Raw genomic sequence first — 27,856 nt, 5'->3', positions numbered from 1 at the left:
AACCACTCAAACCAACTGAGGGAATTTATTTTATTGAAATTCTGGTACTTTGTGTCCCATCCCTCAAATAACCCACGGGAGGCCTTAAATAACTAATACACTGGTTAAAATATTTCTGCGCGTTCATCTTTTCTGGTGGAAAACGGAGCCGAGATTAGAAAAGCAAGGTTCGATACACCACAGGCGCCGGGGCTTTGGAATTCCAGATGTAGTAATCGGAAGAAAGCACTTCTCGGGCTAAAACGGGAAAGACAAGCAGACAAAAATAAATACGCTGCTGGGCGATGTTTTGAAATACGTCTTGCTCTTGACAACCTAATAGAGACAAGCTAATAGACAACCTAACAGAGGCCCTGCCCAAACTCCCAGAATTCCGCAGGGCTTGCAAAAGGGAGCTAATCCGCCAGGCATTTGCTTGAGGTCGACCGAACCAACAACATCCACTGGTCCCTCCTTAGACACCCCCCTCCATGACCTGAAGCAGCCGGACCTCTCTGGGGGCTTTGTCTAAGTTATTGTTTATTTGAAGCCACTGTTAGATTATTGTTGATATGTTATTTATGATTGCATTATACATTTAGACTGTTCTATGTAACAACAAAAGAGCCTCTTGTGGTACAGAGTGGTAAGGCAGCTGAGATGCTGTCTGAAGCTGTCTGCCCATGAGGCTGGGAGTTCGATCCCAGCAGCCGGCTCAAGGTTGACTCAGCCTTCCATCCTTCGGAGGTCGGTAAAATGAGTACCCAGCTTGCTGCTGGGGGGTAAATGGTAATGACTGGGGAAGGCACTGGCAAACCACCCCGTATTGAGTCTGCCATGAAAACGCTGGAGGGCGTCACCCCAAGGGTCAGACTTGACCTGGTGCTTGCACAGGGGATACCTTTACCTATGTAACAACAATAACGACATGTATTACTCCTCCAATGTTTTCTGTGAACCGCCCTGAGCCGTATGGGAGAGCGGTATAAAAATCTAATAAATAAATAAGCAGACAATCGTAACCAGTTAAAAAGTGCATGGAGCCCCACGGTGGCCCTCCAGATTCTGTGGACTATAATTCCCATGAGCCCCTGCCAACCCATGCTGGCAGACCACTACTGTTTGTCGAACCGAAATGTCATGCTGCTGATATCATCTCTGGGTAGAATGCCTCTTATAACTGGGGCATCTTAAGCCCGGCCTCTTGTTTCGAGAGGGAGAACCCGCACTGACCTGCGCTGATTTTCGGCTTTCCGGCAGCGAAGACCTGAACGGAATGTTGATCCGTGTAGCAGCCGGTCAGCGTGAAATCCAGGATCCTGAAATAAAGCTGAAGAGAGCCAAGCGGAAAACGGTGAAATGGATGAGCAGACTTTCATTTCTACTGCAGAGGAAAAACACGTACGATTCAGGTGTACAGAAGGGGGGAGGGCAGCTCCAGAAGGAATAGAAACAAGACCCCCCCACCCCCCAAAAAAGTTAACATTTGTGTCTAACTCAAATTTTGGCATTTGGCTGCCAAGATCCCAGTTTCCAAGTTGATTATTCAGAAGAAGTGCCAGTCCTTGTAGGGCACACCTGGAAAACCGGTTAGCTGAATTATGTTTTGATTGATCAAATTTATATCCTGCTTCCTCTCCCGTGAACGGGAATTGGATCCAGCCCATCAGCTCTGCACAGTAGATCCCAGGGAGCTATTTTCATAGGGACATAGTGTTGGGAGTGATCTCCAGGGTCATCTAGTCCAACCCCCTGCAGAAGGCTCCCCGACGGGGACTGCAGAAGCCAGAAGGGCATTAAGGGTGAGAAGGTTGGGGGCAGAGGCATTGGGGTGGGTGGCACAAGCTAACCGCTGCATTGTGACATCACTATCGGGGAGAAACCTGGAACTGATGTAGGGTATCTCTAGGAAACGCCGGAAACTCTGTGGCAAAACCACAAAGTTTCCAGCAATTCCTTCAGTGACTCAGTTCCTAGATTCAAGTGGGCCGAATTCATCTCTTAGCCACAAGGCCAAGAGGGAACACACGGTCTGGGACGGTGATGCTCTGTCTTCTTGGTGCTTGGGGGGCACAGTGGGGGGGCTTCTGAGATCCTGGCCCTGCTGGTGGATCTCCTGATGGCACATGGGTTTTGGCCCCTGTGTGACACAGAGTGTTGGACTGGATGGGCCACTAGCCTCATGCAACATCTCTTCTCTTTTGGTCTTATGTCTGGGGCATTGATGCTCTGTTTCCTTGGTACTTGGGGGGAAACAGTGGGAGGGCTTTTCAAGTTCTGGCCCCACTGGTGGACCTCTTGATTGCACCTGAGTTTTGGCCACTGTGTGGCACAGAGTGATGGACTGGATGGGCCATTGGTCTGCTCCTGCATGGGTTCTGTTCTGTCCTTATGTCCCCGGCCTACCACCTTCCTGCGAAGGGCCTTACGTTGGCTGCTTTAAAACCCACTTCCTACCTCTTTGTGCTGTCCACCGCGTACTTACTTTGATGTAGGCAGTGTTTCCCGTGCACACAGGATCGGTTGCTTGCTGTGGACTCGAGGGCCCAAAAGATACCGTACCAGTCAAGGAAATTTCCAACGACTTAGGAAACTTCTGCCCTTTAAAGGTAAACAGAAAGCTATGTTTTTTAACAGGATTCACAAGCAGGAGTTCTAGGAGTCTAGTTCAGTAGTTGAAGGGGCTGCCGAAGGAGGTGGGGCGCTCCCCCTCACTGGGGGTCTTCAAGCAGTGGCTGGACAGATCCTTCTCCTGGATGCTTGAGGCTGATCCTGCACTGAGCAGGGGGTGGGACTGGATGGCCTGCATGACCCCTTCCCACTCTAGGATTCTAGGAGTCTAGTTCAGCAGTGGGATGGGCTGCCTAAGGAGGTGGGGAACTCCCCCTCACTGGCCGTCTTCAAGCAGTGGCTGGACAGATCCTTCTCCTGGATGCTTGAGGCTGATCCTGCACTGAGCAGGGGGTGGGACTGGATGGCCTGCATAGCCCCTTCCCACTCTAGGATTCTAGGAGTCTAGTTCAGCAGTGGAAGGGGCTGCCTCAGGAGGTGGGGAGCTCCCCCTCACTGGCCGTCTTCAAGCAGTGGCTGGACAGATCCTTCTCCTGGATGCTTGAGGCTGATCCTGCACTGAGCAGGGGGTGGGACTGGATGGCCTGCATAGCCCCTTCCCACTCTAGGATTCTAGGAGTCTAGTTCAGCAGTGGAAGGGGCTGCCTCAGGAGGTGGGGAGCTCCCCCTCACTGGCCGTCTTCAAGCAGCGGCTGGACAGATCCTTCTCCTGGATGCTTGAGGCTGATCCTGCACTGAGCAGGGGGTGGGACTGGATGGCCTGCATGGCCCCTTCCCACTCTAGGATTCTAGGAGTCTAGTTCAGCAGTGGAAGGGGCTGCCTCAGGAGGTGGGGAGCTCCCCCTCACTGGCCGTCTTCAAGCAGCGGCTGGACAGATCCTTCTCCTGGATGCTTGAGGCTGATCCTGCACTGAGCAGGGGGTGGGACTAGATGGCCTGCATGGCCCCTTCCCACTACAGGATTCCACGAGTATATAGGTTAGACTAAGATGACCCTGGAGGTCCTTTCCAACTTTGATTCTCTGATTCCTGAGTTCATACTCCTTGTCTGTGGAGACTGTCAGCAGCCACAAGGCACAGCTTTGGATGCGACAAGTGGCCCCTTTGTTAAGGGGACCAGATTAAGAGCCCTTCTTGCAAAGTCCACTGAGACAGGGAGGGTCGCTCTGTGGTAAATATCAACTGTGCCTTGCTGGCTCCTTCCTCCCCAAACATGCTTCAACAAACATCCCTCCCCTGGAACAGGGAGAAAAAGAAGCTCCTTCTTACCAATGACCCAAACCAGCAAGCTCTTCTCCTTTGACACCTCCAGTTGGCCGTAGGAGATCTTGTACTCCAGGTGGGCGATCGGACCCCTGTCCCCGAGAAGGAAAGGTGGGAGTTATTGGCAAGCAGTCCCCCGAGAGAGGCCTCCAAGAGGCTGTGCATGTTAAACCAGGGGTAGTCAACCTGTGGTCCTCCAGATGTTCATGGACTTCAATTCCCATGAGCCCCTGCCAGCAAACGCTGGCAGGGGCTCATGGGAATTGAAGTCCATGGACATCTGGAGGACCACAGGTTGAATACCGCTGTGTTAAACCAAGGCCCATGCAAGGCACATGGTGCCAAAGTGGTTCACCACTGCCGCCCCTTCCTTTCCCCACAAAAGACATCTTGTGAGGCAGGTGGGGTTGAGAGAGTTCAAAGAGAATTGGGACTGGCCCAGGTCCCCCCAGCAGGTTGCATGTGGAGGAAGAGTAGGGAATCGAAGCCGGTTATACAGATTAGCTGATTTTCTACCCCACTTTTCTTTACCACACAGGGGCCAGCCAGTTCCTCTGGAGGGCCAACAACAGGGCAGAGAGGCCGAGGCCTTCCTAAGGACATCAGGAGAGCCCTGCTGGGTCAGACCAGGGGCCCATCCAGTCCAGCCTCCTGTCTCACACAGGGGCCAGCCAGTTCCTCTGGAGGGCCAACAACAGGGCAGAGAGGCCGAGGCCTTCCTAAGGACATCAGGAGAGCCCTGCTGGGTCAGACCAGGGGCCCATCCAGTCCAGCCTCCTGTCTCACACAGGGGCCAGCCAGTTCCTCTGGAGGGCCAGCAACAGGGCAGAGAGGCCGAGGCCTTCCTAAGGACATCAGGAGAGCCCTGCTGGGTCAGACCAGGGCTCCATCCAGTCCAGCCTCCTGTCTCACACAGGGGCCAGCCAGTTCCTCTGGAGGGCCAACAACAGGGCAGAGAGGCCGAGGCCTTCCTAAGGACATCAGGAGAGCCCTGCTGGGTCAGACCAGGGGTCCATCCAGTCCAGCCTCCTGTCTCACACAGGGGCCAGCCAGTTCCTCTGGAGGGCCAGCAACAGGGCAGAGAGGCCGAGGCCTTCCTAAGGACATCAGGAGAGCCCTGCTGGGTCAGACCAGGGGTCCATCCAGTCCAGCCTCCGGTCTCACACAGGGGCCAGCCAGTTCCTCTGGAGGGCCAACAACAGGGCAGAGAAGCCGAGGCCTTCCTAAGGACATCAGGAGAGCCCTGCTGGGTCAGACCAGGGGTCCATCCAGTCTAGCCTCCTGTCTCACACAGGGGCCAGCCAGTTCCTCTGGAGGGCCAGCAACAGGGCAGAGAAGCCGAGGCCTTCCTAAGGACATCAGGAGAGCCCTGCTGGGTCAGACCAGGGGTCCATCCAGTCCAGCCTCCTGTCTCACACAGGGGCCAGCCAGTTCCTCTGGAGGGCCAGCAACAGGGCAGAGAAGCTGAGGCCTTCCTAAGGACATCAGGAGAGCCCTGCTGGGTCAGACCAGGGGTCCATCCAGTCCAACAGGGGCCAGCCATTTCCTCTGGAGGGCCAACAACAGGGCAGAGAGGCCGAGGCCATCCCCTGGTGCTGCCTCCTAGCACTGGGGATTCAGAGTGTGACTGCCTCTGAACATGGAGGTTCCCTTTGTTCCCATGGCAAGGAGCCACTGAGAGACCTCTCCTCCATCAATCTGTCTAATCTCCTTTTCAAGCACTTCCTAAAAGTCCACAGAAGGAAAGATTTCCTCTTTCTTACCTATTGAAGAAGGGAATGCGGGCCTCGCAGTATTCAAAAGTATTTTTCACACTCTCGTGAAGCTTCAGGTGCAGACTCAACTTCCACTGGGATTCCTCTTCTTTCAGCTGGTAAAATCCTAAAATCGGTGGGACGGGCACCTTGGGGAAAGGGCGGAAAATAAAAGGCGGAGCGGTTAAGATGGAGGAAGGCAGCCAGAGCAGGGATAGTCAACCTGTGGTCCTCCAGATGTCCATGGACTACAATTCCCATGAGCCCCTGCCGGCAAATGCTGGCAGGGGCTCATGGGAAGTGTAGTCCATGGACATCTGGAGGGCCGCAGTTTGACTACTCCTGCATCTGCAGGCATCTCTGGAATCCTGGCACAGGATGATAAGCACCGTAAGAAAAAGGCTGCTCCAAGGGGCGGGGCAGATGGTAAAATGGATCCGTGGTTTTAACCCAGTAGAATGAGCTCCCTAATGAAATGAGGGCCCTACTGGAACTTGAACAATTCCTTGGGGCCTGCAAAACAGAAGTTTTCTGCCAGGCTTTCGGGGGCGGGGGAGGGCCCACAACTTGGTCCCTTACCCGGCAACTCCTGACATCCTACAATGTCCCTGGCAGAAATGGTTTGTTCCCTGACTGTAGTCCCTACCTAATCATTACTACTGTTATATGTCGTTCGCCATTCCCAATGAGGCTGCTGTGAAACCCTGGTTGAGAAAGCCTGCTCTAAGCTCTACGCCGAACCACGGTGTAATCTGGACGAGGTTTTTTTCCCATTCCCAGTTCGAATGAATCCCTCCTGTCTACACTGAATTCGATTTGCATTTTGATTATGGGCACATTACATTTTCCCTCTGCAAGATGCATGACTGATCTGGAGTGACTCTACCTTTCCCCCGTGATATCCAGGAGTGGATATAACCCTTGATATTTGAAAAATTACCATCAGTAAGTGGGCAGATTCTTGCTTTTTGTGAATTAACTCCCTTATCCGTGCCTCATAGCAAAGCAGTCTTCCCTGATTGGCCAGGGTGACAGTTCAAAGACTTCCTGGTTCCCGGTTGCAAAGCTTCCCTTAAAGTGACTGCGCTCCAGAAGCCCTAACTTCTCTCAGTAGAGATTTGCCTCTTGATCCCCCTCCCCCCGCTGTCTCCAATCCTTCCCCCCCTCATTCAAGAAAAGAAAGAAAGAGACTCCTGCTGCAATTGGCTCCCCTTCCTGTTCTGAGCTTCCCCTATCAAGGGCAGAACACTTTCTGTTTCAATTGGGGAGGGGGGGAATAGAGGAAGATCCGAGTTCAAATCGATCTGAATTTAGCAGAATCCACAACAAAGCAAGTGCACAGTCAGCCCAGGTCTCTTGTTGCAGCAACTGTGATTGTGAATCACAATACCCAACGCTGGCTGCTCAAATCAGGCCTTTCAGAGCAGAGAATCCTATCATAAACCCTTAATTGTGTTGGAATAGGCAAGCGTGTATGATTTAAAACAGAGGTCTCCAACCCCCAGTCAGCGGCCCGGTACCGGGCTGTTAAGGCCATGGTACCGGGCCGCCAGCGGCCGTGCCTGCCTTCCCCTCCCCCCACAGCGAGAGGGGGGGAAGAGGCAGGCGCGGCCGCTGGCATGCCAGCGACGCAAACGCGCACACGCGGAGCCGCCGTGCATGCGTGTTTGCGCCCCCTGCTGGCGAAAACACGCACATGCGGCTGCTCTGCGCATGCGCATTAGCGCCACCTAGTGGCGAAAACACGCATGTGCGGCAACTGCGCGTGCGTGTTTACGTGCAGCTGCTGTGGCTGGGCCGCCGGCTCTCTCCCACCCTCAGAGGCGGCCCCCGACTGCAAGAAGGTTGGGGACCGCTGATTTAAAAGGCTATGAAGAATATCTTATGGGCGCATCAGAAGAGATGCGCAGTTAGCATAAATGCAATAGAAACGTCCTGGTATTTTTCAAATATTCTCCTCCTGATTGGCTCATTTGGAGACTTCCCGCTCCATTGGGCACACTTCCTCCCTGCTGCCTCCACAACAGACAGGACGAAGACAGAACAACAGTTAGACAGTTAGCTAGGACTCTCTCTCCCCCCTCGTTCTATGCTAAGCAATTTCTCTACTAAATAAAACTATTTCATTCTTTTAAGCAGCCTGCTGCTCAGCTCCTCCTTGCATAGTTAAACTCTGCCAACAGACTTAAAAAGAAAAATCCTGTCTTTCATAGATCTCTAACCTAACTTGCAACCCCTGGAGGGGGAGGAAGAGGCTGCTCTCGGAGAATTCTGGGACTTTACCTGGGAGGTATAACAGCAGAGGGTAAACTGGTCCGGAGGTGGGGTCAGAGGGAACTTGTAAGGCCCGCTGAAAGCTGAGTCGTCCATGCCGTCGACGCTGCTGCTCGTGAGGACGGCCGCGTCCACGGAGGTCACGCAAGGGTGGACCAGGATATCTTGAAGCGGAGAGCCGTTGGCGGGGAGGTTCAAGCTGACCGACACGTTGGGAGCAGGGCCTTCGATGTCACACTGGAAAGACAATGACAAAGAAAAAATCTGCAAAATCTCCTCAGACCCTTCCTGAATCTACGGGATTGGGGACAGATTGTACTGGTGAACAGTCGACAGAGCTTCCTAGAATGGTGTCTGCTGGGGGCCCCTGAGCTTTTCTAGCCTGTGGGCTCCTTTGCAATTCTGGCCCGCCATCGTGGGCACTGCCCCAAAATGGCTGCTGGAAGAGGTGGAGGCAGTCACAAAATGGCTGCTGTAGGTGGTGGAGCCAGTCACAAAATGGCTGCTGTAGGCGGTGGAGCCAGTCACAAAATGGCTGCTGTAGGCGGTGGAGCCAGTCACAAAATGGCTGCTGTAGGCGGTGGAGCCAGTCACAAAATGGCTGCTGTAGGCGGTGGAGCCACTCACAAAATGGCTGCTGTAGGCGGTGGAGCCAGTCACAAAATGGTTGCTGTAGGCGGTGGAACCAGACACAAAATGGCTGCTGTAGGCGGTGGAACCAGACACAAAATGGCTGCTGTAGGCGGTGGAACCAGACACAAAATGGCTGCTGTAGGTGGTGGAGCCAGTCACAAAATGGCTGCTGTAGGTGGTGGAGCCAGTCACAAAACGGCTGCTGTAGGTGGTGGAGCCATTCACAAAATGGCTGCTGTAGGCGGTGGAGCCACTCACAAAATGGTTGCTGTAGGCGGTGGAACCAGACACAAAATGGCTGCTGTAGGCGGTGGAACCAGACACAAAATGGCTGCTGTAGGCGGTGGAGCCAGTCACAAAATGGCTGCTGTAGGCGGTGGAACCAGTCACAAAATGGCTGCTGTAGGCGGTGGAGCCACTCACAAAATGGCTGCTGTAGGCGGTGGAGCCAGTCACAAAATGGTTGCTGTAGGCGGTGGAGCCACTCACAAAACGGCTGCTGTAGGTGGTGGAGCCAGTCACAAAATGGCTGCTGTAGGCGGTGGAGCCACTCACAAAATGGTTGCTGTAGGCGGTGGAACCAGACACAAAATGGCTGCTGTAGGCGGTGGAACCAGACACAAAATGGCTGCTGTAGGCGGTGGAACCAGACACAAAATGGCTGCTGTAGGTGGTGGAGCCAGTCACAAAATGGCTGCTGTAGGCGGTGGAACCAGTCACAAAATGGCTGCTGTAGGCGGTGGAGCCACTCACAAAATGGCTGCTGTAGGCGGTGGAGCCAGTCACAAAATGGTTGCTGTAGGCGGTGGAACCAGACACAAAATGGCTGCTGTAGGCGGTGGAACCAGACACAAAATGGCTGCTGTAGGTGGTGGAGCCAGTCACAAAATGGCTGCTGTAGGTGGTGGAGCCAGTCACAAAATGGCTGCTGTAGGCGGTGGAGCCAGTCACAAAATGGCTGCTGTAGGCGGTGGAGCCAGTCACAAAATGGCTGCTGTAGGCGGTGGAGCCAGTCACAAAATGGCTGCTGCAGGAAACTGAACCAGTCGCAAAATGGCTGCTATAGGAGGTGGAACCAGTCACAAAATGGTGTCCGTAGTAGGTAGAGCCTGTCACAAAATGGTCTCTGTAGGAGGTGGAGCCAGTCACAAAATGACTGTCATAGCTTACTTTCAATCACTTGATGAAGAGCCTTTTGCTGCAGTGACAGCAGCCGCCAAAGTCTATATCACCTATACAGCCTAGCACATCTCCAGTGGCCAATCAGAAACCTTGCTGGGCAAAACCCCCACCTGGCTCTGCCCACTTTCTTAAAGTAATTGGTGGGTATCAGGAAATTGTTGTTGGGTCTCTGGCCACGACGTTGAGGAGCTATCCCACACAATGTGCCACGTGCGGGCCTCTTTTGTTGCCTGCATGGAGTCTACAATTGAGCTAAGGGCATCAGCAAGCCACTGGCTCATCTAGCTGGCTTTCCTCGACTCACCCTGCGGCCACAACAACTATCCATGGCCTGGCGCCGGTGAAGCAAAATGCCTCTCCTAATCGACAAGAAAAGTCAGAGCACGGCTGCAAGGGGAAAACTAATTTCGCTTTTGGCCTCTCTTTTTAACGGCGACTCGAGACGAGCCACGCTGCATAAGGCGGTGTGGTCAACAGGATGCAACGCCCGGTGAGAAACGCAGGTGTGGAAGGAGTACAGAGATCTGAAACAAGGCAAACAGCATTAGACCTGATGGGTTCGCCAAGGCGGAAAACGGGATTACGTAGGTAGAAGAGGATGCGGGCGGCAAACAGCCCGCAAGGGTACCGTAGGCCAGGGGTGGCCAAACCTTGGCTCTCCAGATGTTCGTGGAGGACAATCCCCATGAGCCCCTAACATCTGGCCATGCTGGCATAGGAGTGAGCGGCCTGGGGGGGGGACAGTTTGCTCCCCCTCACCAGCAATCTTCATGCCGTGGCTGTTAGTCAAAGAACTAACACTTGTGAGGGACAAACCTGCAAACCGTGCGCCGAAAAGCCACACGGAAACGATAACGCTATCTCTGAACTCTTCCCTAAGCCGGCAGAACCAGGAGCGAGGTCGGCAAGATTTTCATTCTGCTCCAGTTCCCAAATCTATCCTTTATTTTTTTTTCTCTAAGCGGTATCTTTCCTGGCGGATGCTGAAGCATTAAAAAAATATATGTATTGACTGCAGCATCCCCGTCCGGGGAGATAAAGAAAAAGGAGCTGACTTTTCTGCTCTGCCAGGTGCATTCATGTGTCAAATAGGTTAGAGAGATTTGGGCCGGGGATCCTCTCACCTTGCAGCTGACGGCGCCGTACACCTGCCACGTGTCCGCCACGTCCCTGTTGTCGTACTGCACGGACTTGACTTTCTCCACGATGCCGACGCTCACCTGAGGCCTCCCTTTGTACGGGCAGCTCCTCCAGGCGGGCGGTCTCTGGGGGTGGCCGCCGGGAGGGAGGGGGTTGATTTCGGGCGACGGGCCGCCCAGGTTCGTCTGGAGGGGGGTGCCGAGTGGGCAGGCGTGCGCGAGCAGGCTCGGGAGCTGGCCGACCTTGGCCTGCCGGTCAGCTTCGCTCTTCTGGCTGGAGTTCATGAAGGCCAGCAGGCCCGACAGGAGCGAGAAGGCCTGTGAGACCCCGCTGAGGGTGGCCAGAGCCGGGCGGGGGGTCAAGGGCTGCTCGGCCAGCGGGACGGCGGCGTAGATGAGCCCGCTTTTTTGGAAGGCCACCACGGGCCAGAGGTCGCCCCGGTCGGTCTGGAGCCCGTAGACGGCAGTCTTGTTGATGCGGCCGCAGCCGTCCTGGCGCTCGACGAAGCCGTGCTCTTCCCCCGTCAGCCTCAGCTCAAAGAGCAGCGCTTTGAGGAAAGGGCCGTCCTCGGGCACGCCCACGTAGCTGGCCCCGTTGAAGCGCTTGGCTCGCATTTCGACCGTGGGGTACCGCCTGCCGGGGAGAAGTGGAAACACGGCGTTAGCGTGAACGCCCTATTCCTTCTGCGCCTTGTGTCTGATGGCGCTGCCGTGCATGAGCAACTGGCCCCAAAATGAGAAAGGAAGGTGGATGCACACCTGTGGCTCCCAACTGGGCACGTGCGCTTCAGAGCCCTGAGGTCGAATAGTCTCCGAAGCAGGGCTGGTTCGGAGACAGATCGACCAAATGCGGTCTGAAGAGGGAAAACCTTTTGGAAGACAGAGACGAAGCGGCTGTCCGAATCATGCTTTGGCACGCTTCAGCGCTTCGGGCGGCAGCCATTTAAACTTTAAAGGGAAACAGACAGGGGGATCTCCTGAGCCTTCCCACTTCACCTTTCCTGCCTTCGCCCGGGGTTCTGCAGGGCCAAGGGAAGAAGGGAGCTCCCTGGAGGAGTTCAAGCCAAGGGAGCTCCCTAGGAAGATAGGTTGAGGGACTTGGGAATGTTCAGCCTGGAGAAAAGGAGGTTGAGAGGGGACATGATCGCCCTCTTTAAGTATTTGAAAGGTTGTCACTTGGAGGAGGGCAGGATGCTGTTTCTGTTGGCTGCAGAGGAGAGGTCACGCAGTAATGGGTTTAAACTTAAAGTACAACGATATAGGCTAGAAATCAGGAAAAAATTTTTCACAGCCAGAGTAGTTCAGCAGTGGAATAGGCTGCCTAAGGAGGTGGTGAGCTCCCCCTCACTGGCAGTCTTCAAGCAAAGGCTGGATACACACTTTTCTTGGATGCTTTAGGATGCTTAGGGCTGATCCTGCATTGAGCAGGGGGTTGGACTAGATGGCCTGTATGGCCCCTTCCAACTCTATGATTCTGTGATTCTATTTATCGAGTGATGTGACCATATATCGACACACCCCAAATGACCTGGGCCTGGAGAGGGGGAATGGGAGGGGCCTGGGAGTGCGTGTCCACAGCTCTGATTCCCAAGGCCCCGCCCCTTCCCACCCCCTCCAGGCCCACCATCGGCCTAACCAGCTTAGGTAACTTCCCCTGCGGAAGGAGAAGCTTCAGGGCAGAGACAACCCTAACAGCTGATACCCCTCAGAATTTTGCGGGTCTTATAAAGTGCTATAGGACTCAGCTCTAGCTGTTCTTCTGTAGACCGACCCTTTGCTTGGATTGGCTTGTTCCTAAGAACAACAGGGCAGGGAGGCCGAGGTCTTCCTAAGAACATCAGAAGGGCCCTTCTGGATCATAACAGTAGCCCCTTTAGTCCACCATCCTGTCTCATGCAGCAACCACCCAGTTCATAAGAACATCAGGAGAGCCCTGCTGGATCAGACCAGTGAAGGTACATGAGTCCAGCTTCCTATGTCACACAGGGGCCAACTAGTTCCTCTGGGCGGCCAAGAAAAGAGCACAGAGGCTGAGGTCTTCTCCTGATGCTGCTTCCTGTCACGGGGCTCCAGAGGATGACTTCCTCTGACCCTGAAGTTCCCATTGTTCACTGGTCCCAACTCCTGGAGAGTTCTGCTTCATAATGGGATGGAGAGGAACAACCTGCTGGCCTTGGAACGGGCAGCAGAGAGAATTACCTGGAGAAGAGCACATTTCCACGTCCGCCTTGTTCATGGCCGATGAGCCACAGCCCTCTCAAGGCCATCGCGGGTCGCAAATGCGCAGAGATGTCACTCCGAATAGGCTACCGCCATGATGGATTCAGGGCGGGAGAGCATCTTGTAGACAGCATCATTGGCCACTGGGTGGATTTTCTGCGTACGGCCTGTCTCTCTTCTCCGATCCCAGCACTGCTCGCTCCTGTATTCAAAGAAGAAGCCAAGTGACTTCCTGACCTCCGTAGCATTAAATGGGATTTATCCAGAAATATGAGACTTCCGTTTATCAGCTGCTAACCCCCCCCCAAGTTGTTAGCCCTGTCCCATCAGAAGTCAGTAGAGCAGACTACAGCTTCTTCCTGGTTCTAGCAGATCAAGCTTTACTCTGCTCTGTTTTACTCTGCTCTGGTTCGGCCTCCTTTGGAGTCCTGTGTTCAGTTTTGGGCACCCCAGTTGAAGAGGGATGTAGACAAACTGGAGCGTGTACAGAGGAGGGCAACGAAGATGGTGAGGGGTTTGGAGACCAAGACGGATGAGGAAAGGTTGGGGGAGCTTGGTCTGTTTAGCCTGGAGAGGAGACGACTGAGAGGGGATCTGATAACCGTCTTCAAGTATTTAAAAGGCTGCCATGTAGAGCATAGAGCAGAGTTGTTCTCTCTTGTCCCGGAGGGAAGGACCAGAACCAAGAGGATGAAATTAATTCAAAAGAAATTCCATCTAAACCTCCGGAAGAAGTTCCTGACCATTAGAGCGGTTTCTCAGGGGAACAGGCTTCCTGGGGAGGTGGTGGGTTCTCCATCTTTGGAAATTTTTAAACAGAGGCTAGAGAGCCATCTGACAAAGAGGCTGATTCTGTGAAGGTTCAAGGGGGTGGCAGGTGACAGTGGATGAGCGAGAGTTGGGAGTGTTCTGCATAATGCAGGGGGTTGGACTAGATGACCCAGGAGGTCCCTTCCAACTCTATGCTTCTATACTTCTATGGTTAAGCAGGGCCTTGTGCCCTGAAAACAGAGCTCTGAGCACCGATTAAACGAGAGCTCGAACCAGATCCAACGAGAATCCAGGTCTGAAGGCCACCCTGCTCTAAATTGCCAAGCCTCCTCAAAGCTGCAACCAGAGCGCCAGGAAAGATCCAAGCCATCCTGATAAACCCCTACATAAACTGATCAAGGGCCCACGTTTCACAGGGCGACCCCTCCCCCAGATCCCTTGACCCCCCCAATCCTCCGAGAGCGCCCCACCTTAGAATCATAGGATAATAGAGTTGGAAGGGGCCATACAGGCCATCTAGTCCACCATGCCCCATGAGATCACCACTCTGCACTCTGCTGTGCATCAGGGATGCCCTCCCCCACCTAAACCTCCACGACAAACTCTCCAATAATTGCAAGGGAGACCCCCAGTCTTGCATATCAGGAAGCACCCCAAATTCCTCCAATAACCTCACTTCTAGACCAGGGACCCCTCCCATTGCCTCCCAACAGCCTCCTTTCCAAGCTAGGGACCCCTCTCCAATTTTCCCAACAATCTCCCCTCCCACCAGGGACCCCTCCTCAAATTCTTCCAACAATTTTTCTTACAGGCCTCAAATTCCTCTAGCAAACTGCGCAGGGGTAGTCAACCTGTGGTCCTCCAGATGTCGATGGACTACAATTCCCATGAGCCCCTGCCAGCGTTTGCTGGCAGGGGCTCATGGGAATTGTAGTCCATCGATATCTGGAGGACCACAGGTTGACTACCCCTGAACTAGGGGACCCTCCCAAATCCTCCAAATTCCCTTCCCAGTCAGCCCCCCCCCTCAAATTCTTCCAACAGCCTCCCTTACAAACCTGGGGACCCCACCTCAAATTGCACCAAGAATCTCCCTTTCCAGCCAGGGACCCCTCCTCTAATTCCTCCAACAATTTTACTTCCGTAGCAGGGATGAGGTGTTTGTTTGTTAAGGTTGCCAGATCCAGGTTGGCAAAATCCTGGAGCTTGGGAAGGACAGGGACCTCAATGGGGTACAAGGCCTTAGAGTCCCCCCTCCCAAGGATTCATTTTCTACAGGGGAACTGATCTCTGTACTGTGGAGGATGAACTGTAATGCAGGGGTTGGGGAATCTCCAGGTCCCACCTGGAGGCTGCCGTCCCTAACCCCCCTCCACTTCCTCTGACAATCTCCCTTAAAAGGCAGGAATACCCTTAAAACTTTTCCAGAGTGCTCCTGAAGATCACAGATACCCCCCCTCCCCTCACACACACCTAGGGATGCCAGCCTCCCGGTGGGACCTGGGGATCCCTGGAATGACAGCTCATCTGCAGAAAAGGGCTGCTTGGGAGGGTGGGCTCCATAGCATTATAATCCACTGAGGTTCCTCCCTCCAAATTGGGATGTCAGCTGCAAGGGAGACCCGGGGATCCCCCAGAATGAGAGCTCCTCCGCAGACTACAGTCCCCAGTCCCCCTGGAGAAAGGAGCTGCTTGGGGGGGGGGCTCTCTGGCATTGCCCCCCACTGGGGTCCCTGTCCTCCTCAGGCTCCACCCAAAATCTCCAGGAGTCCCCCAACCTGGTAACCCTACATCCCATTCCCCTTGGGATGCCATCCTCCAGGAGGGACCTGGAGATCCCTCACAATTCCAGCTCCTCTCCAGGCTACGGAGAATAGTCCCCCTGGAGAAAAGGGCTGCTTGGGGGATGGGGGCTCTATAGCATTGCCCCCCACTGGGGTCCCTGTCCTCCCCAGATTCCACCCCAAATCTCCAGGAGTCCCCCAACCCAGATCCAGCAACCCTACCCCCATTCCCAGGGATGCCATCCTCCAGGAGGCACCTGGAGACCCCTCACCATGCCAGCTCCTCCCCAGACTAGAGTCCTCCGTCCCCCTGGAGGAGAGAGGGGCTGCCTGGGAGGGGGGCTCTCTAGCATTGCCCCCCACTGGGGTCCGTGTCCTCCCCAGACTCCACCCCAAATCTCCAGGCGTCCCCCAACCCAGACCCGGCACCCCTACACCCCATCCCCCAGGGATGCCATCCTCCAGGAGGCACCTGGAGACCCCTCACCATGCCAGCTCCTCCCTGGACTAGAGTCCTCCGTCCCCCTGGAGGAGAGAGGGGCTGCTTGGGAGGGGGGGGCTCTCTAGCATGGCCCCCCACTGGGGTCCGTGTCCTCCCCAAGCTCCACCCCAAATCTCCAGGCGTCCCCCAACCCAGACCCGGCACCCCTACCCCCGTCCCCAGGGATGCCATCCTCCAGGCAGGACCTGGAGACCTCTCACCAAGCCAGCTCCTCCCCGGACTGTCCCCCTGGAGGAGAGCGGGGCTGCCTGGGAGGGGTGGGTGGGGTGGGTGTCCCTGGCTGCCCCCTAGCCCTGTCCGCGGCCTGCCTCCCTCCCCCCCTCCTTCCGGGGACCCACCGCGGCGTGGGGCGTGGGGCCGCCTGGGCGTGGAGAGCGGCGGGGCCCGCCTGTGCCTGTGCCTGTGCCTGTGGGCCGGGCGGCTTCCGGGCCGGAGGAGGCGGAGCGGCGCCATGGAGGAGGCCTGGCCCGGGCGGCGGGCGGGGGGTGGCGGCGGCGGCGGCGGCGGCCTTCGCGGGCGGCTGCGCGACAGGGAGGCCCACGGCCCCGCCGCACCCATGGCGGCCGAGCTCTTCGAGGTAGGCCCGGCGGGGAGGTGGGCAGGGGGCGCGGGGCCTTGGCAAAAGTCTCCCCCCGATTTTGGGGAGGGGGAGACCCCGCTGGGCTTGGCAGGCGAAGATGGGGAGGAGGGGGGGGGTCGAGCTGGGAGCGAGGATGATGGCAATCATAGCAATAATAATTAGGGGAGGGGGCTTGTCAGGGGGCGTGGGAGACCCCCCCCCCATCCTATCCCGCATCCCCCGAATGGAGGGCCTGGGGGGGGGAAGCCCCTTCTTGGATTGGGGAGGGGGGGATCAATTTAGGACTGGGAATAAGGACAGCAGCGATAATCATATGGGGAGGGGGCGTGGAGTGTGTGTGTGGGGGGAAGACCCCCCCCTGAATGGTGGGGCTGGGGAGAAAGAGCCTCTTGGATTGGGGAGGGGGGGAATAAATCTAGTTGTATAGAGCAGGGGTAGTCAACCTGTGGTCCTCCAGATGTCCATGGACTACAATTCCCAGGAGCCCCTGCCAGCAAATGCTGGCAGGGGCTCCTGGGAATTGTAGTCCATGGACATCTGGAGGACCACAGGTTGACTACCCCTGGTGTAGAGTCATGAGAATGGTAATCGTTGATGGGGAGGGGGATCTGACGGGGGAGCGGAGGGTTGGCCAAAGCCCCCTCCCACTTTTGGGGTGGGGGAGACGCCCCTGGGCTGGGAGGAAGGGGGGGAGGGGGCCCCCGCTGGAGGATGGGGAGGGGGCTTGTCAGGGGGGTATGGAGTAGGTGGAAGAACCCCCTCAGATGGTGGGGTAAGGAGGAGAAAGAGATTGGGAGGGGGAAATCTATCTAGGAATAATGATAACAACCAAACAACAATAATAACATGGGGAAGGGCCTGCTGGGGGTGGAAGGACCCTCCCCCCCAATTGTGGGCCTGGATTGAGAGGGAGGAACTAATCGAGTAGTATTAGTAATAATCATAGATGGGGAGGGGGGCTGTCAGAAAGGAACAGAGTGTTGGTAAAAGCCCCCCTGTGCTTTTTGGGGTGGGGGAGATCCCTTGGTTGAAAGAGGGCGGGGGGGGCAGACTGAAAGATGGGGAGGGGGCCTGTCAATTGGGAGGGGGAAATAAATCTTGGAATAATAATAATTAATAATTTAATAATAATAATAATAATAATAATAATAATAATAATAATAATAATAATAATAATAATAAACATGGAGAGGGGGCTGTCAGTGGGGCATGGAGTCGGTGGAAGGAAACCTCTCTCCCAAATTGTGTGATGAGGGGAGAAAGCTCTTCTTGGATTGGGGGGAGGGGAATTAATGTAGTAGTAGTAGTAGTAGTAGTAGTAGTAGTAGTAGTGATGATGATGATGATGGGGGGTGTCTGTTAGTGGGGTGCATTTGCAAAAGCCCCCCTTTTCAGAGTGTGCAGAAGAGCCCCCTGCTTTATGGGGGGGAAAGTCTGTTTTGGAGGGGCTGAAAAATGAGGAATGGGCATGTTTATGAGGCATACGGGGGGTTGTGTGTGTGTGTGTGGGGGGGAAGGCCGACCCTAAAAAAATTGAGGGGTGAGAGGAGAAAGCCCATCTTGGATGGCTTGGAGGAAACAGGATGGGGGTAAAAGATGGGGAGGAAACCTTGTCAGTGGGGTGTGGATGGTTTTTAGAGGCCTTTCCCAAAGTCCTTGCATTGGAAGAAGGTGAGGGACACACTAAAAGGTGAGGAGAGCCAACGAGACATCTGGGGGTAGTAGTAGTAATAAATAAACAAACAAACAAACAAATAAATACATAATACTACCTGCCCTTCCCTTATAGCAGGTGTAGTCAAACTGCGGCCCTCCAGATGTCCGTGGACTACAGTTCCCAGGAGCCCCTGCCAGCGAATGCTGGCAGGGGCTCCTGGGAATTGTAGTCCACGGACATCTGGAGGGCCGCAGTTTGACTACCCCTGCCTTATAGTCTCTGAGTGGCTAACAACAGCATCAAAGCATTCAGTACAACATTCCAATCTATTAAAACAATAAAACATTAATTCAATACATCTAACGTAGGTTTCATAAGTAATTATTAAATTCAATAGATTGAACGCTGTCTCTTCGTATAGTTAAAATACGTCTGGGGGAGGGGCTTGGCTGATATTTGGGCCCCCAAAATGTAGGAGGGTGAGAGGAAGTTTATTTTGGAGGGGAAGAAGGGGAGGGGGACATGCCAAAAGATGAGAAAGGGGTCAGGGGGTCTGTGTGTGGAAAAGCGTAACCCCCCCAAAAATTGTGTGCAGAGAAAGTCCATCTTGGATTTGGAGAAGAAGGTTAGGGGGGCTCTGAACCATGGGGAGGGGGCCAAGCAATGGGGCACTGAGTGTAAACCCTGCTCAAGTTGTGTTTTGGGGGAGTCCGTCTTGGATTGGAAGGAAAGGGGGTACCAAAATTGTGGAGGGGACCTGTTAGTGAGTGATGAGTTGTGGGGAAAAGCCCTTCTGCCCCCCATGTATGGGGTGGGAGGAGAAAGCCCATCATGGATTGCAAGAAGAAGATGTGGGCCTTAAGGGATGGGACCTGGCCATTGGAAAGAGGAAACCAGTGGGGTGTGGATGGGGGGGGGGGGAAGATGGGGAAAGGAAGTGTCAGTAGGACAAGGAGCATGGATGAAAACCCACACACACACAAACACAATGGGCAGTGGGGGAATTCCCAGTTCAAGTGGAAAGGATTGAATTTTGGGAAAGGAATGCTGCTTGGGGAGGAAAAATGGAGGATGGGCTGGGGGAAGGAAACAAAATCTAGAGACACTTCGAAGGCCAACATCTTTTAATTCTGTATGAGTTTCCTCCTCACAGCTGAATTATACAAATAGTAGCAGACAAGCCTGTTGTATAAAAAATACAACCAGCTCTAGCATCCACCCCCCCCCCCCCCACGCAGCTCTAGTGATGCCTTGCCAGGCCACAGCGAAGCTGGGCAGGGTAGGGGAGAGCTCAGGTGGACATTCCCTATCAGGGAGGTGGAGGCAGGGGCAGGCCATCGCTTGCCTGATTGGTGCTCCAGGGTGAGCGACTCCCCAGGGACCCAATCAGGTTGGCGATGAGTCCCAACTCCTCCCACCATCCCTCTCCGTCTTTATTTATAGTACAGAACAGATATGGAAGTCACACTGGGAATTTTACGTAAAGGGATTATAAGGGTAAGCCAAGGAAGAGTTAATTTTCATACCTCACTTTTCACTTTCTGAAGGACTCTCGAAGCGGCTTACAATCGCCTTCCCTTCCTCTCCCCACAACAGGCAACCTGTGAGGGAGGTGGGGCAAACTCAGAGAGAACTGATCTTTGAGAACAGCTCTAACAGGACTGTGACTAGCCCAAGGTCATCCAGCTAGCTGCAAGAACTGAGTTTCATACGGCCTGCAAAACGGAGCTCTTCTGCCAGGCTTCTGGCTGGGGCCAGTGAATGACGGACATGACAGAATCACATGGGGCCCTCTGAGCAAGAGGTGGGGAGGTAGAAGCCAAGACCCATAGCTGGGGTGATTAAGGATTTTAACTGGTTTCAATTATAATCTGTATTTTTATATATGGTTGTGAGCCGCACTGTGTTGGAAACCCTGAACGGGGTGGCATATACATTTAATAATGTATATGAATGGATTTTTTTAAAATGCATTAGGGGTTTTATTGGGGATTGTGCTATAACCCGCCACGAGCCTTATGGGAGTGGCGGGATAGAAATCTAACAATAATAATCTCGCATTTGGTGTTGTGTGGGGTTTTAATAGGGGTTTTATGCAGCTGTTCTTACCCACCACGAGTCGTTTCCGAGATTGGCGGGATAAAAATCCAATACTAACAACAAATAAATAAATAATAAATAAAATAAAAATGTGGAGGAGAGGGGAGTCGAACCCAGGTTGCCGGATTAGAGGCCGCTGCTTGTAACCATGTCACCAAGCTGGTGGTGAAACAGGGGTGAAGTAAGTTTAGAGTGGGACTGAATCGGAGTGGGGGGGGAAATGGGGCAGGGGTCTTTGAGGGAGGAGCCTAGGGGGTCCTGCAGTGTCCGGGTTGAGAGCCTTTACGGGAGAGGGTATCCAGGCTGCATTAGGCAGGGTACATTCTCGGACCTTTAAGCCCTCATGTATTTATTTATTTTTAAGCTTTTCGCAAGCCTTTTCCTGTCACTTCCCCAAAAGCTCCTGCCGGTTTCCCCTCCAAATAAAAACGGAAGAGAATGCAAGGTGGCCGCCGCAGCTTGCGATGAATTCCCGACAAGCGGAAATTCAGCCTCCAAAGCTTTTCCTTTCTTTGTCGACGGATGGATACAGTGCTGTGCCCCTTGTGAATAGGCCTTTCGGCTAAAATTGGGAAGAAAAGGGCACCCCACCTTGGCATACGACTGGCATGGAGCCAAAGGGGGAAGGGGAAGTGGGAGGTGGCAAGAGGGCATTTGGGCATTTGTCCTGGAGGCAGTTGTGGGTTGCCAGATGCTCCCTTCGAGCATGACCCAATGGCATGACTGCCTGAATTGCACAAGGAAATTCAGAACAATTGTATATTGTCGGGTTTTCCATAGTGTGTACTTTTTAGCGAGGGTGTTTCTTTCCTCGCTGTCAACATGATTTATTAAGATGTGTCTGAATTCTCATATAATAGAATTATAGAGTTGGAAGGGGCCATGCAGGCCATCTAGTCCAACCCCCTGCTCAACGCAGGATCATAGAATTATAGAGTTGGAAGGGGCCATGCAGGCCATCTAGTCCAACCCCCTGCTCAACGCAGGATCATAGAATCATAGAGTTGGAAGGGGCCATACAGGCCATCTAGTCCAACCCCCTGCTCAACGCAGGATCAGCCCAAAGCATCCTAAAGCATCCAAGAAAAGTGTGTATCCAACCTTTGCTTGAAGACGGCCAGTGAGGGGGAGCTCACCACCTCCTTAGGCAGCCTATTCCACTGCTGAACTACTCTGACTGTGAAAATGTTTTCCTGATATCTAGCCTATATCGTTGTACTTGAAGTTTAAACCCATTACTGCGTGTCCTCTCCTCTGCAGCCAATGGGAACAGCATCCTGCCCTCCTCCAAGTGACAACCTTTCAAATACTTAAAGAGGGCTATCATGTCCCCTCTCAACCTCCTTTTCTCCAGGCTGAGCATTCCCAAGTCCCTCAACCTATCTTCATAGGGCTTGGTCCCTTGGCCCCAGATCATCTTCGTCGCTCTCCTCTGCACCCTTTCAATTTTATCTACATGGGAGAGGCTGGGCTGCACGCCAACAGGCCAGCTCCAGGGAGGCCTTGGCAGGGGCTGCCCGTTTTGGGCAGAGGGGGCAAGAAGGCCTGCTGCCCTGAATGACCCCACCACCACCACCTTGCCAGCTTTGGTGGCAGCCACCTGAATCCGGGGGGGGGGGCACCACACATGCCTCCTCCTGCCAGGACTAAACACCTGGCAGAAGAGCTCTGTCTTGCATGCCCTGTTGAACTAGCTAAGTTCCATCAGGGCCCTTAGCTCTCTCGGGAACTCATTCCACCAGGTTGGGGCTAGGAGCGAAAAGTCCCTGGCCCTGGCCAAGCCCAGGCGCACTTCCCTCGGGCCAGGGACGACCAACAGAGTAGCACCCGCAGAGTGGAGCGCCTTGCGGGGGGCATAAGGAGACAGGAGATATCATACAGATGTGATGGCCCCAGACCACGGATGGCCTTAAAGGTGATCACCAAAACTTTGAACGTGATCCAGGCTTGAACCGGCAGCCCAGAAATGACCGCATTGCTTTCAGACTTGCAGAGAAAGGATTTCACGTGGTTGGTGAACAGAACTGACTTGCAGGGCCGCTTTGGTGCTGTGTAGGCGAGCAGGAACTTGCCTGTCCAGTCAGGTGGCAGATTTCAAGGCACTGTGTCTTTCAGGGCGTCAAAAATGGTTTGCCGTGATCACCATCTTGTTTGGCTTTGGATCGTGAAAAGATGGTAAGCGAGTAAATGGATTGTCACAGCCTTGTGCCATAGTTATTGAATGGATGTCCTGTTTTTAATAGGGTTTTTTTATTGGGGTTTTATGATGGATTGTTGTAACCCGTCACGAGCTGGCTTCAGGAGTGGCGGGGAATAAATATAATAATAAATATAATAAAAATAAAAATAAAAATAGCAACCGAAATGAAAACGATGAAGACAAACATGTTAATCCCAAAAGCAATTTTGTTGTGTCTGGTCGATAACGAACTGGAAAAAAAATCGTGGTTTAGAAATATGACAGCAGCAGTGAGATTTCTGTAAGCAGAGACCTTGAGAAGCACCAATTTACCTACAATAGAAGACTGGGATGTCAAGTTATTAGAATATGGTCAACTGGCCAAGTTGGAAGGGGGATCCAGGGTCATCTATCCCAACCCTCTGCACAATGCAGGAAATTCGCAACGACCTGCCTACCCACTCACAATCTGCCTAGGTTTATAAAATCAGCATTACTTTCAGATGGCTCTCCAGCCCCTGTTTAAAAATCTCCAAAGATGGAGAATCCACCACCTCCCAAGGAAGCCTGTTCCACTGAGGAACCGCTCTAACTGTCAGGAACTTCTTCCAGAGGTTTAGACGGAATTTGGAATCATAGAATCATAGAGTTGGAAGGGACCTTGTGGGTCATCTAGTCCAACCCCCTGCACTATGCAGGACACTCCCAATCCTATTGCTCACCCACTGTCACCTGCCACCCCCTTGAGCCTTCCCAGAATCAGCCTCTCTGTCAGATAGCTCTCCAGCCTCAGTTTAAAAATCCCCAAAGATGGAGAACCCACCACCTCTTGAGGAAGCCTGTTCCACTGAGGAACCGCTCTGTCAGAAACTTCCGGATGTTGAGCCAAAAATGCTTTTGAATTAATTTCAACCCACTGGTTCTGGTCCGACCCTCTGGGGCAACAGAAAACAACTCTGCTCCATCTTCTATAGGAGAGCCGTAGGTTCTGTGGACTTTCCCTTCCTGCCTTTCCTTCGTTGGGGTAAGGGGTAGGTGTATAACACATCACTTTCCTTCCTTATAATGCACAGCACACAGAAGAAGAGTTGGTTTTTATGCCCCTCTTTTCACTGCCCAAAGGAGTCTCAAAGTGGGCTTACAGCCGCCTCCCCTTCCTCTCCCCACAACAGGCACCCTGTGAGGTAGGTGGGGCTGAGAGAGCCCAGACAGAACTGCTCTGTGAGAAGAGCTCTAACAGGACTGTGACTGGCCCAAGGGTGGGTGCACGTGGAAAAGCGGGGAATCAAACCCGGCTGTCCAGGTTAGAGGCTGCCATTCTTAACCAGCACGCCAAGATGGTTCACGTTGCTCTACCATGAAGCTGAGTTTTCTTCCTTATGTGGCGATCGAACAGTACGGCAAGAAGTGTGGAGACATGAGTGATGGTGGAAGAAAACTCTCCTCCATCCTAAATTGCTGTCTACGGTTTTTCCTGCCTAAATGCAGAACTTTACACTTGTCCCTATTGAACTCCATTTTATTCAGTTTAGCCCACTTCTCGAGCCTATCAAGATCATCCTGTATTCTGATTCTGTCTTCCGTTGTGTTTGCTACCCCTCCCAGTTTAGTATCGTCCGCAGATTTAATAAGTATCCCCTCTAATCCCTCATCCAAATAATTTATAAATATGTTGAACAACACAGGCCCCAGGACAGATCCTTGGGGAATTCCACTTGTCACTCTTCTCCAAGATGATGCTGAACCATTAACAAGTACCCTCTGGGTATGATCTCTCAACCAGTTATCGATCCACCTGGCAGAATGAGGATCCATACCGCATTTTACCAGCTTGTCACCAAGAATAGTCTAGTTCAACAAGAATTGCCTAGTTCAACCTCTCATTCAGCAGTAGCATTGTTGTATTTGTTTATGTTATATATATTAAGAAGAAGAAGAAGAGTTGGTTCTTATATGCCGCTTTTCCCCACCCGAAGGAGGCTCAAAGTGGCTTACAATCGCCTTCCCTTTCCTCTCCCCACAACAGACACCCTGTGAGGTGGGTGAGGCTGAGAGAGCCCTGATATCACTGCTCAGTCAGAACAGTTTTATCAGTGCCGTGGAGAGCCCAAGGTCACCATCTGGCTGCATGTGGGGGAGCGCAGAATCGAACCTGGCATGCCAGATTAGAAGTCTGCACTCCTAACCACGACACCAAACTGGAATTAATTCATTCCATGTATCCCCCGTTGTATGTAAACCGCCCTGAGCCATATGGAAGGGCAGTATAGAAATCAAATACATAAAATAATAAAAAATAAAAGATCTCCTTTATCTCTGAATGTCACTTAGGAGTGAAGGGGCTGCTAAGGCCTGATGGAGCTTTGAATTGTTTGGCAGGTCCCCCAAACTCAAAAATTTGGGAAACCACAGCTTGGGGAGGCCAGTTTTGCAAACATGAATGGCACGGCCCTCGTTCTCCCGACCGCCTAATTTTTAGATTAGGGTTGTGAAAAGTGCCATTTGGCCCCATCCTCTGTGCCGAGTTAAACCGTTCCCTGCTTCCTCGATGAGGTGTAACCAGTATATATTTCTTCCCTCCGTTTCCTCCTGCGGTTTGCCGTAAAAGGGTCTCTTTTCTCGTGTCCGTAGGAGCCTTTCGTGGCCGATGAGTACATTGAACGCTTGGCGTGGAGGACGCCCGGAGGGGGCTCCCGAGGTGGCGTGGAAGCTTTTGATCCGAAAAGGTACATTGCAGCTGCCTAATCCACCAGAATAATGGATAGAGTTCGCCATCGGTAATAAAGAACAAGAAATGTTCCATTTTAAAGAAACCTCTACTGAGCACCATAACCGAGAAAGCGTAGGGGGTTCTGTGACACCCCTCCCCACCCCCCCAGCAACTCCCTGTGCAACCAACTTTTCAAAATAGCGTATATGGGGGTGGGTGAAGAAGTGCAATGTAGAAATCAACAAGGGTGAGAAACGTTAAAACTGGAGAAGAGACGTTAGGGCCGGCTTTCAACCAGGGTTTCGTGAAATTCGGGCCTATCTTGATGGCCCTGGAAGGGTTTCCTGAATGGATGGGAGTTATCTGTCCGTCCACCCATCCATCCACCCAACCATCCATCCATCCATCCATGCATCCATCCACCCACCCACCCACCCACCCATCCATCCACCCACCCACCCACCCACCCACCCACCCATCCATCCATCCATCCATCCATCCACCCACCCATCCACCCATCCAATTTGTTAAACATTTATCAAGTGATACGAACATATATGGTCATGTTGACCTGCTCCACCTTTCCCAAAATGGCCAATGATGGGACTGGACGGGGTGGGAAGGGGAGGGGCCTGGGGTGGGCGTGTCCACAGCTCTGCTTCCCAACCATGTTCTGTAAGATTGCACCACTTCTGGGGTTTCTCAAAGCCTGAAGAACGTTTCAGGGGTTTCTCAATGGGGAAAAAAAGTTGAGAAAGGCTGTATTAATACATGACACATTCCTGATTTGCCAGTCGTCAACGTAAATGCTCATGCCGATTGGGTCTTCAGCACAGATCCTGACATATCCTTACGACCGGCACGGAATGCCATCATTCGGTAATATTCGGCGTTGTCATTTGTATGCCCTGTTTTTAGCCTTCACCTGCAGCACAGCGAACCTTTTCTCGGCCGTGAACGGCCGGATGCCTTTAGGGGCCCTTGTCACAGTCAGATTGAAACAGGCCAATTTCCGTTTCCCCCAGCCGTAATTCGGATAGTTGCGATTCTGCATGCCCTTTGCAGCTGACAATATGCCCTTCTCTGGCTTTCTTTCTCCCCCTCCGCCTCCCCGAACAGATTACAAGAAGAATTCGTCAGTCACATTCAAGAACTGAAGCTGCTCGACGAACGGATCCAGAGACGCGTGGAGAAGCTGGAGCAGCAGGTGCAGAGGGAGGCGAAGGAATTTGCCAAGAAAGTCCAGGAATTGCAGAAAAGCAACCAGGTACTGCCCAGAGCGGGCACAGCCGGTGCTCTTGTCCCACGTCTCACATCACATGGATGCTTTAGGATGCTCTGGGCTGATCCTGCGTTGAGCAGGGGGTTGGACTAGATGGCCTGTGTGGCCCCTTTCAATTCTATGATTCTGTGATTCTATGGCCTGTGTGGCCCCTTCCAACTCTATGATTCTATGATTCTATGGCCTGTATGGCCCCTTCCAACTCTATGATTCTATGATCCTATGGCCTGTATGGCCCCTTCCAACTCTATGATTCTATGGCCTGTATGGCCCCTTCCAACTCTATGATTCTATGATTCTATCTCCAGTTGGGAGGGGCAGATAGTCTCAAGGGAGTAGAAAGCGCAGAGTCCGTAAACACAAGCCGAAAAACAGAGCCGAAACAGTCACTCACACCAGCAGCCGAAGCAGGCGAGGGCAGCAGAGGGTCCGTAGTCCAGGTCGCTAGCCCAAAACTCAGAAGCACAAAGAATCCGGTCGAAGCAAGGAAGCGTGAATGAGCCACCTTGCCAGCACAGGCAGGCGATTGGCTCTGCTCCCATTTGAAGCTTGACGCTCAGCTAATCCCAAACACCTGCCTAATTAATCAGAGTCAGGGCCCTGCAAGCCCTCACAGAGACCAAGCCGGCGTTGGGCTCCCAACCTTGCTGAACAGGGTCTCTCCAGTGACAGGAGGTGTTGCTTGCCACGCCTTTGTTCCCTGGGCTGGGGGGGGGGGGGATGAGGGTGGGGAATCAGCTGGAGCTTCTGTCCCCAGCCAGATTCCCTGAGGCTGAGTGCTTGTACCTGGTTCAGGTTCTGAGCTGGGCTCCTGGACCAGTTCTGGGCCTGCTGCTGGTTCCTGGGGTTCTGGTACTGATCCTGGCAGAACTCTGCACGCGGCTTCTTCCGCAGAATCTGATGAGGTCACAACTAGCAGGGGTCTGACACCACGCCCCGTCAGCGTGGCAGGGTTTATATAGGAGAGCTTTTTGCCAGGTTGAGTCGAATGCTTGCATTTCAGTCCGAAGTCAATGGGCTATTGGCGGTGGCGTCTTCTTTAAAAAAAAAAAAACAAGTAGTGGAGGAGTGTGCTGGAAGTTGCTTAGCAACCACCGTTTGTTTCCCACACATCTCAGAGCAAATAATTCCTAGAGCAGCAGTCTGTTCTTTATTGGGAGCCTCCGTAAGACCGCTCTGGTAAAGGGATGGGTGGGTGGTGCCATTGAAAGCAGGATCAATTCGTATGGCCCCACATTGTGGGGTTTTTTCTACATTGGATGTGACATTGCTTTGA

General features: G+C 53.2%; 2 protein-coding genes across 6 annotated transcripts in view; one reads left to right on the top strand and one right to left on the bottom strand.

Annotated features, from left to right (window-relative positions):
• On the bottom strand, positions 1-27,475 carry AP5M1 (adaptor related protein complex 5 subunit mu 1). Of its 4 annotated transcripts, none has more exons than XM_077324003.1 (9): positions 27,367-27,475; positions 12,995-13,217; positions 10,781-11,429; positions 7,851-8,078; positions 5,577-5,716; positions 3,820-3,905; positions 2,465-2,580; positions 1,213-1,309; positions 1-237 (listed from the first exon to the last, which is right to left on the bottom strand). In XM_077324003.1, exons 2-9 carry the CDS (start codon positions 13,060-13,062, stop codon positions 155-157), a joined length of 1,467 nt encoding a protein of 488 aa, XP_077180118.1. In that variant the 5' UTR covers positions 13,063-13,217; positions 27,367-27,475; the 3' UTR covers positions 1-154. The 4 variants fall into 4 exon arrangements, with proteins under 4 accessions (XP_077180118.1, XP_077180115.1, XP_077180116.1 ...); XM_077324000.1 differs by lacking the exon at positions 27,367-27,475 and adding an exon at positions 16,411-16,563; XM_077324001.1 differs by lacking the exon at positions 27,367-27,475 and adding an exon at positions 16,273-16,403.
• EXOC5 (exocyst complex component 5) overlaps positions 16,492-27,856 on the top strand; it is a 50,649-nt gene continuing 39,284 nt past the window's right edge. The window contains exons 1-4 of one of the 2 annotated variants that reach the window (XM_077323999.1): positions 16,567-16,649; positions 22,525-22,584; positions 25,220-25,314; positions 26,418-26,565. In XM_077323999.1, coding sequence (XP_077180114.1) covers positions 22,582-22,584; positions 25,220-25,314; positions 26,418-26,565 — 246 coding nt within the window. In that variant the 5' untranslated portion in view covers positions 16,567-16,649; positions 22,525-22,581. Of the gene's footprint in view, positions 16,650-22,524; positions 22,585-25,219; positions 25,315-26,417; positions 26,566-27,856 lie in introns of both variants that reach the window. The other variant, XM_077323998.1, reaches the window with a different exon arrangement.

This window comes from Paroedura picta, chromosome 2 (assembly GCF_049243985.1).
Source record: "Paroedura picta isolate Pp20150507F chromosome 2, Ppicta_v3.0, whole genome shotgun sequence".
In the NCBI taxonomy this organism is placed as follows: Eukaryota; Metazoa; Chordata; class Lepidosauria; order Squamata; family Gekkonidae; genus Paroedura; species Paroedura picta.
This window is presented reverse-complemented; position numbering and strand designations above follow the sequence as displayed.